Source organism: Malus sylvestris, chromosome 1 (genome assembly GCF_916048215.2).
Source record: "Malus sylvestris chromosome 1, drMalSylv7.2, whole genome shotgun sequence".
Classification (NCBI taxonomy): domain Eukaryota; kingdom Viridiplantae; phylum Streptophyta; class Magnoliopsida; order Rosales; family Rosaceae; genus Malus; species Malus sylvestris.
In genome coordinates this window covers 24,789,040-24,805,066 of record NC_062260.1, presented here as the reverse complement: position 1 = coordinate 24,805,066, position 16,027 = coordinate 24,789,040, and the positions used below count along the sequence as shown (strand labels likewise).

The 16,027-nt window shown below is 40.1% G+C and overlaps 3 protein-coding genes and 1 pseudogene across 8 annotated transcripts in view; 3 read left to right on the top strand and 1 right to left on the bottom strand.

Annotated features, from left to right (window-relative positions):
• Nucleotides 1-1,657: 1,657 nt before the first annotated feature.
• LOC126621748 (uncharacterized) lies at nt 1,658-2,891 on the top strand (annotated as a pseudogene).
• Nucleotides 2,634-16,027, top strand: part of LOC126621758 (uncharacterized) — a 25,572-nt gene continuing 12,178 nt past the window's right edge. The window contains exon 1 of the mRNA XM_050290338.1: nt 2,634-2,712. The gene's annotated coding sequence lies outside the window, so the exon portion shown is untranslated. The remainder of the gene's footprint in view (nt 2,713-16,027) is intronic.
• Nucleotides 5,299-16,027, top strand: part of LOC126621508 (receptor-like protein EIX1) — a 27,219-nt gene continuing 16,490 nt past the window's right edge. The window contains exons 1-2 of one of the 3 annotated variants that reach the window (XM_050290042.1): nt 5,299-6,525; nt 6,595-8,795. In XM_050290042.1, coding sequence (XP_050145999.1) covers nt 5,603-6,525; nt 6,595-8,542 — 2,871 coding nt within the window. In that variant the 5' untranslated portion in view covers nt 5,299-5,602 and the 3' untranslated portion in view covers nt 8,543-8,795. Of the gene's footprint in view, nt 6,526-6,594; nt 8,796-16,027 lie in introns of those variants that run through there. The other 2 variants (XM_050290026.1, XM_050290049.1) reach the window with 2 other exon arrangements.
• The window catches only part of LOC126621526 (uncharacterized), a 29,343-nt gene continuing 22,499 nt past the window's right edge, over nt 9,184-16,027 (bottom strand). The window contains exons 8-10 of one of the 4 annotated variants that reach the window (XR_007623084.1): nt 10,043-10,471; nt 9,807-9,893; nt 9,375-9,652 (exon numbers count right to left, since the gene is read on the bottom strand). Coding sequence is in view for 1 of the 4 variants with exons in the window: in XM_050290066.1 (XP_050146023.1) it covers nt 9,582-9,652 (71 nt within the window). In the remaining 3 variants the exon portion in view is untranslated. Of the gene's footprint in view, nt 9,653-9,806; nt 9,894-10,042; nt 10,472-16,027 lie in introns of all 4 variants that reach the window. The other 3 variants (XR_007623085.1, XM_050290066.1, XR_007623056.1) reach the window with 3 other exon arrangements.

Below are 16,027 nucleotides of genomic sequence, written 5' to 3'. Positions count from 1 at the left end.
GTATGCAGGTGTAGAAAATTTGCAAGAAAATAAATAAATCACAGAGAACGATACTGTGTTTTTAGTGATGTAATTCAAGTTCTGTTTATTTTGATTTTAAATTACATGATGGTGTACCTGTATATTTGTCTAATCTGTCTTTTTGTTGTTGTAAGCAATGTGTTGCTGTTGTGTTAAAATAGTACATATCTGCTATTTGGATAATGTGTAACAGAACAAAATTATGTTACAAATCTGGGTTGACAACACTAAACAAAAATCTTAACTTAAATGCCTCAAAGTCACTTCAATTATTTACCCTACTCAACTTAATTTAGTTCCCTTTTTTTCTCAAATTTGTTTTGTGGCATGATTGTTTGATCCTTTACTGAATAGTTGTTAAGAAATGGTGATTAAAACGACTCATATTTTTTGCAATTTTTTTGTTCTGCAGAAATATGCGGTGCATGATAGGCGAGAATTCTTCTTCATTGTGAACATTTTGGTAAATCTTGTCTTTCAATATTTTTCTATTATTCTTTGCATTGTTCTTTCTTGAGTTTTATGTGAGATTTATTGGAATGGTGGTTGTTTAGTGGTTTTCGACGTTGCTGATAAAGGCTTATCTGCCCTCTCACTTCCCATACACTCTTATCCCTTTCTATTTTGTACGGTCATGGTTAAGCCACATCAAAATTTTATATTGATTTTTTTATAGAGATAATAAGACAAAAAACAATAGTAATATAAAATGTTGACGTGACTTAACCGTAATCACACAAATAGGAGATGATGAGAGTGTATGGAAACTGGGAGGGCAAAGAAGCCAGGTCCATTTTAGTTTAAACTTTCAGTAACCCAAGGCAGAGGCAAATTTTGATTTTTGCCTTCCTTTGGGGGGTGGGTCGGACAAGCATGTAACAAAGATTATAATCTTTGGAAGTATTTGGTGATCAACTGGACAATCCTATTAGTGTATCCATTGGAGGTTGTTTAGATTTATATCTCTACTTTTTATTTTATTTTTAAGTATGTCTACAAATCATAAAGATGCTTCTGAAGAATGATAAGTAACAATTTCCAAAATTTTATTGAAATGTTTTTTCAATGGTGTAAAAGAGCTAAAATTGAACAGTTCAAAAAAAAAAAAAAAGAAGCTAAAATTGAAAGACGGGTTCGTTTTTTGTTCTATTTTTTGTTTTTGTTTTTGGATTGCTCTTCTGGTTGAAAAAAATGAACATTCTTTGTAATTTTTTCTCTCATTTCACTATCTATTTCTATAAAATCTCATACTCATGAATATTGTCATCAAGGCGGATGGCATGAAAATGTTAATGCATTTTCCTTTGCCAGTTTATCAATTTGAATTCCACTTTATTTGTGATTTGTTAATTGAAATATGTACTAATTTATTATTTTGATTATGTTGTTAATTGACATTTGTAAGCTTTTGATTATTTTTGAAAGGTTATATATTTTATGCTAAAGGATATGGATTGTCTACCTTCCCTATACTCTCATATTGGTCACGATTAAGTCACGTTAACATTTTATATTATAATTACTTTTTATCTTATTATTTTTATAAAAAAATTTATATAGAATATTAACGTAACTTAACTGTGATCATATAATATATTTACGAGCTATGAAAAGAATATGAGATGGGAAGCGCAGACCATAGAAATAGAAGGCTATGAAATGGGGAGCGGACAATCCATATCCTTTTTTAGGATCCTCCCCCTTCCCCCTGAACAAGAAATCCGAAACCCACAGCCCAAAACTCACTCATACTTCGCCCCTCTCCTTGGCTTGCCACTTTCCTCATCTCCCGGTGGTTGGTTCTCTCCATTCCATTCAATTTCGGTGACTTCTTTCTCTGCTCCTGGGGATTTTATTCTCTTCCTGGTTGCTCTGATAGAAAATCGTGATTGCTTGATTTTTTTTTTTTTAATTTAGTCATTTTCCATGGTTCGAATTGAAATGCAGCTGAATCTATCTTCCTTCGGCAGCGTTTTGGCGAATCCGTTTGTGTTCAATGGCTATTTGAGCGAGGGCACTGAGAGCTCTGGGGTTTCGTTCTTGGTCCCCTTTTTGCTGTTTCAAGGTGGTGCGATGGATTTGTCAAAGGTCAGCGAGAAGATTCTGAGCTCCATTAGGTGTGCCAGGTCGCTCGGCCTTCTTCCTTCTGCTTCTGATCGCCCCGAGGTGATTGAAATTTCAGTTTTTGCACGTAATGCAGCTTTTAAGGCCTCCAATTCGATGCGTTTAGTGTTTAGTTGTGTGAAAGTCGATTGTTTCGGAGTAAAAGCGAGTTGAAATTGTGTAATTAGATCATATAATTTGAAATGTTTGTACCAAGCGTGTGTATTTTGCTTTATATGCTGAATAACAGTTTGGTTTGGTAGATTATCTGCGGTTTCGTGTTAATTAAGAAGGTTAAGTTTAATAAGTATCATTTTAAGAACAATGCTTATTAATCTGGCAGTCGTAGTTAATTCATTGTTAAGTAGGGAATGAAAATGTTATGCTTACTGCGAAATTTAGCTGATTGGTACAGGGTTAAAATAAACGTTTATTTTCTGTCCTAAATGTATTCATGCGTTGTTTACCTTCTCGAACAGGTTCCCTCGCAAGATGCGGCTGCTGCAGCGGTTGCATATGCTATTGCTGGACTGCCTCCACATCAAAGGTTTAGTCTCTCATCAAGCTCTGAAGAATTGAGCTCAATATGGAAGCAGACATCATGGTCAAAAAGTGGAGGAGATAGAGGAAGAATTCTATGAAGAGTTGCTACTGTATAATTATGTTTTTTTGTACATTTTCATTTGAATTTTTGCAAAACATAACACATGAGGAAGTATGTTGGTATTTGATTTTGATTTTAGTCGTAGAAATTAACAAACATATAATTCATACCTTTTCAGGTGATGACATCGACAGTGTCGACATCTTGGACATGGGGTTGTGGTTTGTCAACTATTTCCAGGCCAATTTTATAACTATTGCCCATCTGTTCTGCTGAGGTATTTTTCATTTTTTTTTATGTTTATAACTTTATATTTATATGTTATTCATCTTTTGTGGGCATTCGTTCATGGATATTATACGAAATTCTGAGAATTTTATTTAATTGAGTTTACGGCCGTTCAGTAATTTTATTATTTCCAGAATCTTCTAATCCTATTGATGCAACGAGTCGAAGGGGAGCTGCAACTTCACTGAAGCTTTCAAATTTTGCCGACTCACTCATTGTAATCTCTCTCTCTGCTTATCCCTCAATCTCCCCCTTCCCTCTCACCCTGTTTTTCTATCCTGTTGCATTTGGGTTTTTTCCTGTTTCTCTTTCTGTTGATCTAATTTGAGGTGAAGTTCGAATTTTGGTTGAATTGGAATGTGGGTTTAATGGGTTTCCTTTCGTTTGTCAATTCGATTTTGTTAGGATTGGCATGTGGTTTTTCAAGCTTTTGCAACCACCTTGGGTAATAATTCTACTCTTCATTCCATAAGCTTCATTTTGAATGCCTAGAGAAATTTGAATTGAAAACATGGAGTTTTAGGAAATGCCCATGTTCTGTAATTTTCCCCATTTGTTGTTTTTTGCAATTTCTTTGATCTTGTTAGCCATATACATGTTTTCCTCTCTTCTTTACATTCCGAATCTTTAAAATCCTTGCCTATTCGTTTGAGTTCTCATATATGTATCCACGTTTGTTTGATTTTGGTTTCTAGGTTATAATCTTAATCAGCAAGATGCAAAACAACGAGGGAATCATCACCCAGCTCTACATCCCAAGAAAATGCTATTCAATCGAATCTAATTGTTGAACATATACATGAGAGTTAACATCATGTTTCTTTGCAAATACCGCTGCTCACCACATTCAAGAACCATTTTAACATAATAGGTTCTATTTGGATGATTGGAGTTTTAAACCTTTTCTTTCCCCCAATTCCACATGAACTGAATTTGAATGGTTTATTGTATCATATAGGAAAAAGAGAAAAAAGATGTGTCTGTCAGGTTCGGTTCTTCTTAGTTTTGGGTTGGGCGGGTTCGACCAGAAACCCCTCGACCTCTTTGAGGAAAGGGCCTGACACACGGGGGCACTGGCGGATCCCGCCGACAGGAGTACGGGAATATGAGATGATATTGAAGGCATCCTTGCAAAGCATCTGCCTGCTTGATTCAAATACCACAACCTCGGTTATTGTTTTGGTGAGGTGTTCTATTTATATGAAAATCTTTGAGTCTTGAATATTTTAGGCATTGTGTCAGCAACTTGAGATGATTGTAAAGTAGTACATGTAGCGTTGATGCCTTTTACTTTACACTCGTATTTGTCTTGTTGGAATTAAACTTGCAATGTACATATTTATGCCAAGAAAAAGTCAGGGCATTGGAGCCTGATATTCTTTGTTAGAGTTTCTATTACAAAATTAGGGAGCTATCCTGTCCATATATGCTTCTATTTAGTAAGATTGGGGTGATAAAGATTTCTAAGGTGTTTTCTGAGTTGTTTTGGAGCTGCATTCATTTCTTGGAATACCACATTAAGAAGCATTTGTCAATTGATGCCTTATGGACAATTTTCGATATTTAATCCTCCCTTTGTTTGCTTTGCTTGATGGTTATTCAATGTGCCGTCAAATTTTAGTATCTTTATGTGGAAATGATTCATAGCTATTGCGGATTATAGCAGCACTTTGTTTTGATTTGTAAACAAACTATATACTTTGTCTTTGTCTTGGGTTACAATATAATGTTTGACGATTGAATTTGTAAGATGGTTTAGCAATTTTTTCATAAACTTATTATTTCTGCGAGATGCACAAGTATTGTCCTTTGCCTTTCTACTTTTCTTTTTCTATGTTTTTCCGCCATGTTGTAGGCTAATTACTTGAAACTATTATATTGATGACACAATATGATCTACAAATGAATGTTTCTTATAGCTATCCATATATGGCAGCAAAAGTTTGACTTCATTGGTTCTTAGGTACTACAACGTATTTTTAGTTGCTTTGTGTGGAAACTATTCATGCCTATTACAACTAACATAGTCAACGCCCGCGGCAAAGTGGGGGCACATTTTCTAGTTATAAGTAAATGTATGACATTGAAATGTTATACACATGTATGAGGTTGCAGTTGTACCAAAACTTAAAAGAAGTAAAATGTATTACCCTTTTTACTTGCACATATTCCTGTTTGACGCCAAGTTTAGGTAGGAATATTATATCGCAATAAATATCACATCAATCAAAGAAATTAATTTTGAACATAATTGGCTGCTGAAAAATCAGCAGCCAAGTTCTGTCCATTAATTTTTCATCTTTATCTATACAACGTATTTGAAGGACCGGCATTCAAAGAAAGTAATTATTTCATCTTATCATCTATGAAACTTTTGTCAAAGATTCCAAGACTATCCGACTGCTACTCTCATTGATGTGCTAGAAAATGTGGTCTCAATCTCATGCCGTAGAGGGTGGTTTAGGAAAAGTGCACATGTCGTAGAGGATGGTTTAGAAAAAGTGAGGATCCCTAGTATATATAGCTAGCACTACTGTGGATGGTTCATTGCTCGCACACATCACCTACTTCATACACTAAAACTTCATGGAGAGAAGCATGAGAGTTGTTTTACTACTAATCAGGGTTCTAGCTATTGCAACCATTACTTTCAGTATTGGTTTATGCAATGGAATTCCCGGTTGGCCTCCGCTTTGCAAAGAAAGCGAAAGACAAGCCCTTCTGATGTTCAAGCAAGATCTCAAGGACCCTGCCAATCGGCTATCGTCGTGGGTTGCAGAAGAAGGTTCAGACTGTTGCAGTTGGACAGGAGTTGTGTGTGATCACATAACCGGCCACATCCACGAGCTGCACCTTAATAGTTCCTACTCTGATTGGCATTTCAATTCTTTCTTCAGTGGTAAGATAAATTCTTCTTTGCTCAGTTTAAAGCATCTCAACTACTTGGACCTAAGCAACAATGAATTCATAACACAAATTCCTAGTTTCCTTGGTTCTATGACAAGTTTAACACACCTTAATCTTGGAAACTCAGCGTTTGGTGGAGTAATTCCTCATAAACTGGGAAATCTCTCCAGTCTACGCTATCTCAATATCAGTAATATCTATGGTCCCAGTCTGAAGGTTGAGAACCTGAAGTGGATTTCTGGTCTTTCTCTGTTGGAACACTTGGACTTGAGTTCTGTAGATCTTAGCAAAGCATCTGACTGGTTGCAAGTTACAAACATGCTCCCTTCTTTGGTAGAGTTGGATATGTCTGATTGTGAACTTCATCAAATCCCCCCTCTACCCACCCCAAATTTTACTTCCCTGGTCGTCCTTGATCTTTCTGGAAACAGTTTTAATTCTTTGATGTTGAGGTGGGTTTTCAGTCTTAAAAATCTAGTTTCTCTTCATCTTAGTGGTTGTGGTTTCCAAGGTCCAATTCCTAGCATTTCACAGAATATCACGTCTTTGAGGGAAATTGATTTGTCATCCAATTCTATTAGTCTTGATCCGATTCCCAAATGGTTGTTTAACAGAAAATTCCTTGAATTGAGTCTAGAAGCCAATCAACTTACAGGACAACTTCCAAGCAGTATTCAGAATATGACTGGTCTTACAGCTCTTAATCTCAAGGAGAACGAATTCAATTCTACCATACCTGAATGGTTGTATAGCTTGAACAATCTTGAGTCCTTACTTCTTTCTCGCAATGCCTTACGTGGTGAAATATTGAGTTCCATTGGAAACCTTAAAAGTTTAAGGCACTTTGACCTTTCACATAATTCAATGTCAGGTCCCATTCCAATGTCCCTAGGAAACTTATCAAGTTTAGTAGAACTAGACATATCTGGAAATCAGTTTAATGGAACTTTCATAGAAGTTATTGGCAAACTCAAAATGCTAACAGATTTGGATATATCTTATAATTGGTTCGAAGGTGTGGTGTCGGAAGTTTCTTTTAGTAACCTTACAAAATTGAAGCATTTCATTGCAAAAGGAAACTCATTTACTCTGAAAACTAGTCAAGATTGGCTTCCTCCTTTTCAACTTGAAAGTTTACTATTGGATTCATGGCATCTGGGACCTAAATGGCCAATGTGGCTTCAGACACAAACGCAGTTAACAGATCTAAGCTTATCTGATACAGGAATTTCAAGTATTATTCCAACTTGGTTTTGGAACTTAACTTTCCAAGTACAGTATCTGAATCTCTCTCACAATCAATTGTACGGGGAGATTCAAAATATAGTTGCTTTTCCTGATTCAGTTGTTGATCTTGGTTCTAACCAATTCACCGGTGCATTGCCTATTGTTCCCACCACGTTATATTGGCTAGACCTTTCCAATTCATCATTTTCTGGATCTGTTTTCCACTTCTTCTGTGGTAGGAGGGATGAACTGTACACACTTGATATTCTTCATCTCGGGAACAATCTTCTCACTGGAAAAGTACCCGACTGTTGGATGAATTGGCCATCATTGGGATTCCTAAATTTAGAAAACAACTACCTAACTGGGAATGTCCCAATGTCCATGGGATACTTGCACAAGCTGCAATCGCTGCACTTGCGCAATAATCACCTGTACGGAGAATTGCCACATTCCCTTCAAAACTGTGCCAGTTTGTCAGTTGTTGACCTTGGTGGAAATGGGTTTGTCGGAAGCATACCAATATGGATGGTTAAAAGCCTTTCAGGGTTGCATGTTCTTAACCTTCGTTCAAATAAGTTTGAAGGAGACATTCCCAATGAAGTTTGTTATTTGAAAAGTCTCCAGATATTGGACCTTGCACATAACAAACTCTCAGGAATGATACCGAGATGCTTCCACAATTTGAGCGCCATGGCTGATTTTTCAGAATCATTTTCTCCAAGTAATTTTTCGGTTCTATATGAGTTTGGAGTTCCAGAGAATGCAATCTTGGTAACGAAAGGGATAGAAATGGAATATCGCAAGATTCTGGGATTCGTAAAAGGCATAGACCTTTCATGCAACTTTATGTATGGAGAGATCCCTGAAGAACTTACCAGCCTCCTCGCATTGCAGTCACTCAATTTATCGAATAATCGCTTCACCAGAAGAATTCCTTCAAAGATTGGTAATATGGCACGGTTAGAATCTCTCGATTTTTCCATGAACCGACTTGATGGTGAAATTCCTCCAAGCATGGCGAATTTGACATTTCTGAGTCACTTAAACTTGTCCTACAACAATTTGACGGGACGAATACCAGAAAGCACTCAGCTGCAAAGCCTTGATCAGTCTAGCTTCGTTGGCAACGAACTATGCGGAGCTCCACTCAACAAGAATTGCAGCACAAATGGGGTGATACCGCCACCAACAGTTGAGCAGGACGGAGGAGAAGGATACAGTTTACTCAAAGACGGGTGGTTCTACGTGAGCTTAGGAGTTGGATTCTTCACGGGGTTCTGGATTGTGCTTGGTTCTTTGCTGGTAAACATGCCGTGGAGCATTCTTCTTTCACAGTTGCTGAATAAGATAGTGCTTAAAATGTATCATGTAATTGTAGAATATGTTTAGCTTTGTTTTGTACTTTGAGTAAGTTTGTTGCCATTTTCTTTGCTGTGACGAATATGCCAGTATGGTTGTGTTGTATGATTTTGTTAAATTTCATCCTCTTGTTTCATTGTATTTTTCTTTCAGGTTTGGCTTTAGAGGGGTTAGGTTTCATATCCCCCTTCCCTTGTATCGTTTTTGTTTTCGTTTCTAGAAATGTAAGGTTTATGTCCCCCCCTTCTTACTCAATGTTGTTTTTCTCCTTTGCTTGACATTATGAGAGGTAATGTTTATGTCTTCTCATGACTAGGTGTAACTTTTTTTTTTCCGTTATCAATAAAATATCCCTCGTACCATCGAGGTTTTCTTAAAAAATGAAAAAAAAAAAATTATCCCATATCACATTAAAAGACTTGTTTTCTGAACAAGTAACTCTTAATTCAGCAGAAGTAAATTGAATGACATGAGAAATGTGTGAATATGGTTTAGGGATTAGTTACCTATTAATTAATAATCACTTCTCTCCCTTTTCTTCGTACTAATTCACGTGACACCACTCTCTCACTTCTACGAGAAAACCCAATTGCTATGCAGCTTTGAATTGCTCGTGGAGCAAGCAAAATGGTGACGAAGGAGTTAGCATGTTCCTATGTTATTTAGAGGCATTCTCTGTCACAAAGCATTCGTATTGATGCCAATATACGCAAAGTATATAGACTTGAAACTGGATACATTATGAAGCAACTTTGTTCCTAGAATAAATAAAATCGACTCGACTCAACATGTATCGATCTGTAGTTGCTTGACATCCTAAGCATAAGGGTTAAGAACAGGGGTCTGTTTAAATCTCTGAAAATAACAGAACAAGGGCATATATTGCATGTACAAAAGACCCGGAAACAAAGTTTTACGACAGGAAAGAAGAAAAAAGAAATACCAGAAGTATAGGGATAGTCCCTCGTCCTTGCGTGTGGATGAATGCATCATGCATGCTACAACGACGGTGAAGGAAGAATAGAAAGTTTTGAAGAATCTGACTCCAGTACTCTACGAGTCTCTAGCATTAGCGAAACTTCATCTCATTTGGTTTGCTGCCCCTAAACGCTGAAAGAGAGAAGAATGACCTTGTTGCAGCTGAAACACAGATACTAGAGAGTATTGGAATCTTAATGAAGCGAACTAGGAATGGAGCGTAGAAATTCTGTATGCAGGTGTAGAAAATATTTGCAGGAAAATAAATAAATCATAGGAAACGATACTGTGTGTACTCGTCACGTGGAAAGACAACCTTTAGTTGCAGGTCCTGCAGCTGCATCGTGGTTCTCTTGTGACTTATGTGAACTCTGCCCATCAAATCTGCTAATATTTGATTGAGCTGTATGCACAAATCCAAAATGATTATTAGCATGAGGAAAAAATTAACATCCAAACATCTAAAGCAAGGGTTAGCGAGGGAGGGAGGAAAGGAGCAAAGGAAAAAAACACAAAGGCAGGACGAAATTCTAACGAAAGCAGGAAACTTACTAGAGTACGGTTCATACTTCCTTGTATGAAGCGAAGACTTTCTGAGTACACTGTCAGCATCATCCTCTCCTTCAGAGAAAACTGACGGACTAGACCAACCAGTTTAATTGGCATCTCCGTTGCTCTTCCGGGCAAATTTGAAGAGCCTCTTCAGTCCTTTCGGTGCATCCTTTTGGAACACAATGGCAGGAGGATTTTCAGCGTTTCCCCACTCAATATTATATGGTTCGTTACTTTCTTCTTGCAGCATCTGGGACAGAGAATGACAGACACGAGGACTTGACAGTGCAGCTGGTGCAACATTGGCTGAAGCGGTTACCTGAAATGATGAGTTGTTACATGGGGACATGGCCTGATGCTCCTCTATTTCCACCCAAGCACTTGGGGAGATGGTTGATTCTTCTTCAGCTTGAACTTGCAATGACAATTCTGCAACATTTTTTAAGTCATCATTACGATCAGGAGAAACTGCGTCAACATGTTGTGTCTCACTACACATCAGGCTATCATTTACCAGAGCTTCTGGTTCCACAGCATCATTTGAAAGGCCGACTGACACATTATCTGGCTCGAGTTTCAATAATATTTGTGTTCTTTCTCAAAGATTCCTCCGATTGAGGAGAAGTTCTTGTCTTGTTAAGGACAGGACCAACACCAGGGCTCGTTCAAGTACCCTTCCGAAGAAATGGTTTTGATTCCACTGGCACTACACTGAATTTCTTGGTCACCTTGTTGTGCTTTGCTGGAATTATATCAGAATAATCACCAGAAGTTGTCACTACTTTAGGTTTTGTTGTTTTACCACTCTTTTTCACTGCTTGCTGCTGCTTCTCATTTACTCCCTTCAAGCTCCAGTCATCAGTAATCACGGATTCCTTCACATTCCTCTGTCACTGTGGGGGTCATTCCACTTGAGCGCTGGGTGGTGTTGGCTTGGGTTTTTGACGGGTAAGGGCAGTGCTGGTAACCCCAACAGGAGTTCTAGCTGGCGATGCCCCTGCGGCTCTCGGTGTTGGTGTTGATGGCCACGACTTGCATGTAGCAGGCATGGGTGATGTTCTAGGTGAAGCCTTCTTTGTAACAGAAGGCTTTGCATTTTCCTTTCTAGGATTTGCAGGTTGAGATACTTTTCCAACTGATTTTTGGGGCTTCTGCGTAGCACGTTTTTTTATCAATATCCGCCTTTGTAGAGGACATTTCGGCTTTCCTATCATCAAGAATTCACTGCACGGCTTTAAATTGTGCTTCTTCCTCTGCTCGCTTTCTGGAATTCTCACCTTGTAGTTTTTCATCTCTCTTTTCTTTGTAGTGGTCATAAAAGCCACCTCTCTGTTCAGACGGAAGGCTTTGATTTCTGGTAGCTTGAGGCTTTGTAGATTTAACAGGCTTCACAGGCTTAACAGGTTTAGTTTCCGTCATTTTCATCAGCATTTGGTTCAATTCTGCTTCCCTTTCTTGACTCCATTCTATTGAAGCTATTGATTTTCGATTACTTTTCTCTCCCAGATTTATAGTAGAGTCTGCTTCAGTGGTATCATAGTACCCTCCCACGGTACTGACCAGGGTTCGATTCCCTGGATGCGCACCAGTTTTATGCGTTGGTAATGGATGAGTTAACAGGACATATTCAAGATGATATTCCTTGGTGTATGCTTTTCGCAGACGATATAGTGTTGATAGATGAAACTCAGGAAGGGGTAAATGCAAAGCTTAACCTTTGGAGAGAAGTGTTGGAATCTAAAGGTCTTCGCCTAAGCCGATCAAAGACAGAATATATGGAGTGCAAGTTCAGTGCAAATGGAGGCCAAAACGAGTTAGGGGTGAGGATCGGAGATCAAGAAATACCAAAGAGCGACCGTTTTCGTTACCTAGGATCTATCTTGCAAAAGAACGGAGAATTAGATGGAGATCTCAACCATAGAATACAAGCTGGATGGATGAAGTGGAAGAGTGCATCCGGCGTGTTGTGTGACCGCCGTATGCCACTGAAGCTCAAGGGAAAATTTTATAGGACGGCAATAAGGCCGGCGATGCTGTATGGCACAGAATGTTGGGCGGTGAAACATCAACACGTACACAAAATGGGTGTAGCGGAGATGAGGATGCTTCGTTGGATGTGTGGGCACACGAGAAAGGATAAGATTAGGAATGAGGATATCCGGGGTAAAGTAGGAGTAGCCGAAATTGAAGGAAAGATGAGAGAAAATCGGTTACGGTGGTTTGGACATGTGCAAAGAAGGCCTACTGACGCTCCGATTAGAAGATGCGACTATGGGACAGAGGTTCAGGGCCGAAGGGGTAGAGGAAGACCTAGGAAAACTTTGGAAGAGACTCTAAGAAAAGACTTAGAGTACTTGGATCTAACGAAGGACATGACACAGGATCGAGCACAATGGCGTTCTAAGATTCATATAGCCGATCCCACTCAGTGACTTGGATTTTCCAAGTCTCCAACCAAGAAGTTTTCCTCACTCGGGAAATTAAGGGAACACTACCCCAACCTACATGCTCCACTCAGAAAGCTTCAACATACAAGCTTCAACAAAAGAAAATTCAAAGAACTTAGCGAAGAAGGCTTTGGTGTATTTAACACAATACGTTGAAATGAAGGAAAGCTTATTTATTGATATCCCCGATAAGCTACAAATATGTACATATACATGAGTCAAAATAAACACACAAGAGGGAGCCTTCACAAAGGTTGCTTAGGAGAAGTCTCAGCAGTCGGTAGAGCCCCAGAAAGAGAAGGCACCGGAGGGGGATCATTTGGAGCCTCAGTACTGGACAGAACCCTAGAAGGAGGAGGCATCAGAGGTTGATCATTTGGAGCTTCATTACGCGGTACAGCCCCAGAAGACGAAGGCAATAAATGCCTTTGGAACAAACCCACAAATCTCTGATGATCAAGTAAAACCTGACCATCAGTTTCCTTCATCTGGTCAAGCTTCCTCTTCATGTTTGTAGCATAGTCATGTGCGAGCCGGTGCAACTGTTTATTCTCATGCTTGAGCCCTCTAATCTCCTGTTTGAGACTCATCACTTCAGCCGCCAATGATTCAACTTGGCGGGTTCGAGCAAATAGGCGTTGGGCCATATTAGACACAGAACCTGCACACTGAACACTGAGAGCCAGCGAATCCTTAACAGCTAACTCATCAGACCGTTTGGAAAGTAGTCTGTTATCTTTGGGAGTGAGAAGGTTCCTGGCCACCACCGCAGCGGTCATATCATTCTTCATCACGGAATCCCCAACGGTAAGAGGACCAGTTGGGGAGACGAAGGATGGGCGCCATATGTTGTCTGGAGAAGGCGGGGCTGCCTCTTCAACAAGGTTCAAGTCAAAACGACGGTCGGAGGGGCCAGACATTTTCAAAGGTGTTGAAGAGAGAAGAGGTCGGACAAATCAAGATCTTAGAAGTGCAAGAATGAAGCTTCTACTGGTGGAGATTCAAGTGTGCTTTGGAACTTAATGCCAGCCTCTATAAAAATCTGCACTCGACAGAGCTTCAGAAATCAAAGAGGCGCCTGCTCAGAAATCGAAGAGGCGTTTGCTTTCTCAAAAGTTGGGCTGCTTAGAGATCACGAGGGTTGATCTCAGAAATCGAAGAGCCGTTTGCTTTCTCAAAAGTTGGGCTGCTCAAAGACCACGAAGGCCGATCTCAGAAATCGAAGAGGCGCTCGCTTTCTCAAAAGCTGGGCTCCCTAGAGACCACGAGGGCCGATCTCAGAAATCGAAGAGGCACCTACTTTTCCAGCCTTGTCAGCACCTGTCACACGCACACTCAGCTTTGCGGAAATTATGGGCATTCTGTCAAAGACTTCTGGGGAAGTAGAAAACACATGAATCTTACTGTTCAATCACCCACTTCCCACACGCAACAATAGCTCATGGGTACCACAGATAACTTTGCCAAAGTTCTCTGCCAAAGTTGAGCACGTGAAGCTTGCAGCTCCCACTACATCGCTCTGACCAAGAAGGGTAAAAGAATAGCAAAGAAACAGCACTAACAAAGTTTAGACCCATAAATTTTGAAGGTCTAGCTACCATATTATTACCCACAAGGGTAAAGGAACAGTACCACTGCTGGATAATTGGAAAGTCCATGTATGTCAACCTCTGTGCTTCGTGGTAAGGTAGACTAGCAAACATGCCCAACCTTTACTCACATTCGAGAAAACACTCCCAATAAGATTGCTTGCTCCAAAATCGAAGAGGCACCGTCCTCCGAATCTAAAGAGCCAGACTCCCAACATGACTACTTTCTTAAAAATCGAAGAGAGGGTAAAGGAACAGTACCATTGCTGGATAATTGGAAAGTCCCTGTGTGTCAACCTCTGTGCTTCGTGGCAAGGTAGACTAGCAAACATGCCCAACCTTTACTCACATTCGAGAAAACACTCCCAACAAGATTGCTTGCTCCAAAATCGAAGAGGCACCGCCCTCCGAATCTCGAGAGCCACTCTCCCAACATGATTACTTTCTCAAAAATCGAAGAGACACTGCTCCCCGAATCTCGAGAGCCAGACCCCCAGCATGATTGCTTTCTCAAAAATCGGTGAGGCACCGTTCTCCGAATCAATCGAAGAGGCGCTCGCTTTCTCAAAAGCTGGGCTGCTCAGAGACCACGAGGGCCGATCTCAGAAATCGAAGAGGCACCTACTTTTCTAGCCTTGTCAGCACCTGTCACACGCACACTCAGCTTTGCAGAAATTATGGGCATTCTGTCGAAGACTTCTGGTGAAGTAGAAAGCACATGAATCTTACTGTTCAATCACCCACTTCCCACACGCAACAATAACTCATGGGTACCACAGATCACTTTGCCAAAGTTCTCTGCCAAAGTTGAGCACGTGAAGCTTGCAGCTCCCACTACATCGCTCTGACCAAGAAAGGTAAAAGAATAGCAAAGAAACAGCACTAACAAAGTTTAGACACATAAATTTTGAAGGTCTAGCTACCATATTATTACCCACAAGGGTAAAGGAACAGTACCACTGCTGGATAATTGGAAAGTCCCTGTGTGTCAACCTCTGTGCTTCGTGGCAAGGTAGACTAGCAAACATGCCCAACCTTTACTCACATTCGAGAAAACAGTCCCAACAAGATTGCTTGCTCCAAAATCGAAGAGGCACCTTCCTCCGAATCTCGAGAGCCAGACTCCCAACATGACTACTTTCTCAAAATCGAAGAGAGGGTAAAGGAACAGTACCATTGCTGGATAATTGGAAAGTCCCTGTGTGTCAACCTTTGTGCTTCGTGGCAAGGTAGACTAGCAAACATGTCCAACCTTTACTCACATTCGAGACAACACTCCCAACAAGATTGCTTGCTCCAAAATCGAAGAGGCACCGCCTTCCGAATCTCGAGAGCCAGACTCCCAACATGATTACTTCCTCAAAAATCGAAGAGACACTGCTCTCCGAATCTCGAGAGTCAGACCCCCAGCATGATTGCTTTCTCAAAAATCGAAGAGGCATCGTTCTCCGAATCTCGAGAGCCAGATACCACAGACCACTTTTTCAAAGTGCTCTGACAGAGTTAAAACATGTGAAACTGGCAGCTCCCACTACCGTGCTATGACCAAGCAGGGTAAAGGAATAGCATTACTACTTGTTGTTAGGGAGACTCCTATATATGTCGACCTCCATCCCCAACGGACAGGCAGACCTGCAAAAATACTCAACCCTTCATCATATCTGAGAGGGCACTCCCAACAAAGCCTTTCGAAATATTCAGCTTTCTTTCCCCCCGATAATACCTCTGCAAACAAGCTATACTAGAGCAAGAATATCTCATATCATCAGGGTTAAAAGCAAGAGTATCCCATATCATGCTTTTTCCCTGTTTTTTCTTTTGGCCTTGTTTTTACCTGCAAGACAAGGAGAAAGAGAGCAATCAGTCAGCACTTGGAATCAAGCTTCCAGCCAGGAACTGACTGCCTGGAACCCCTTACCTGATTACTTACCTGGCATTGCTCTCGAGTA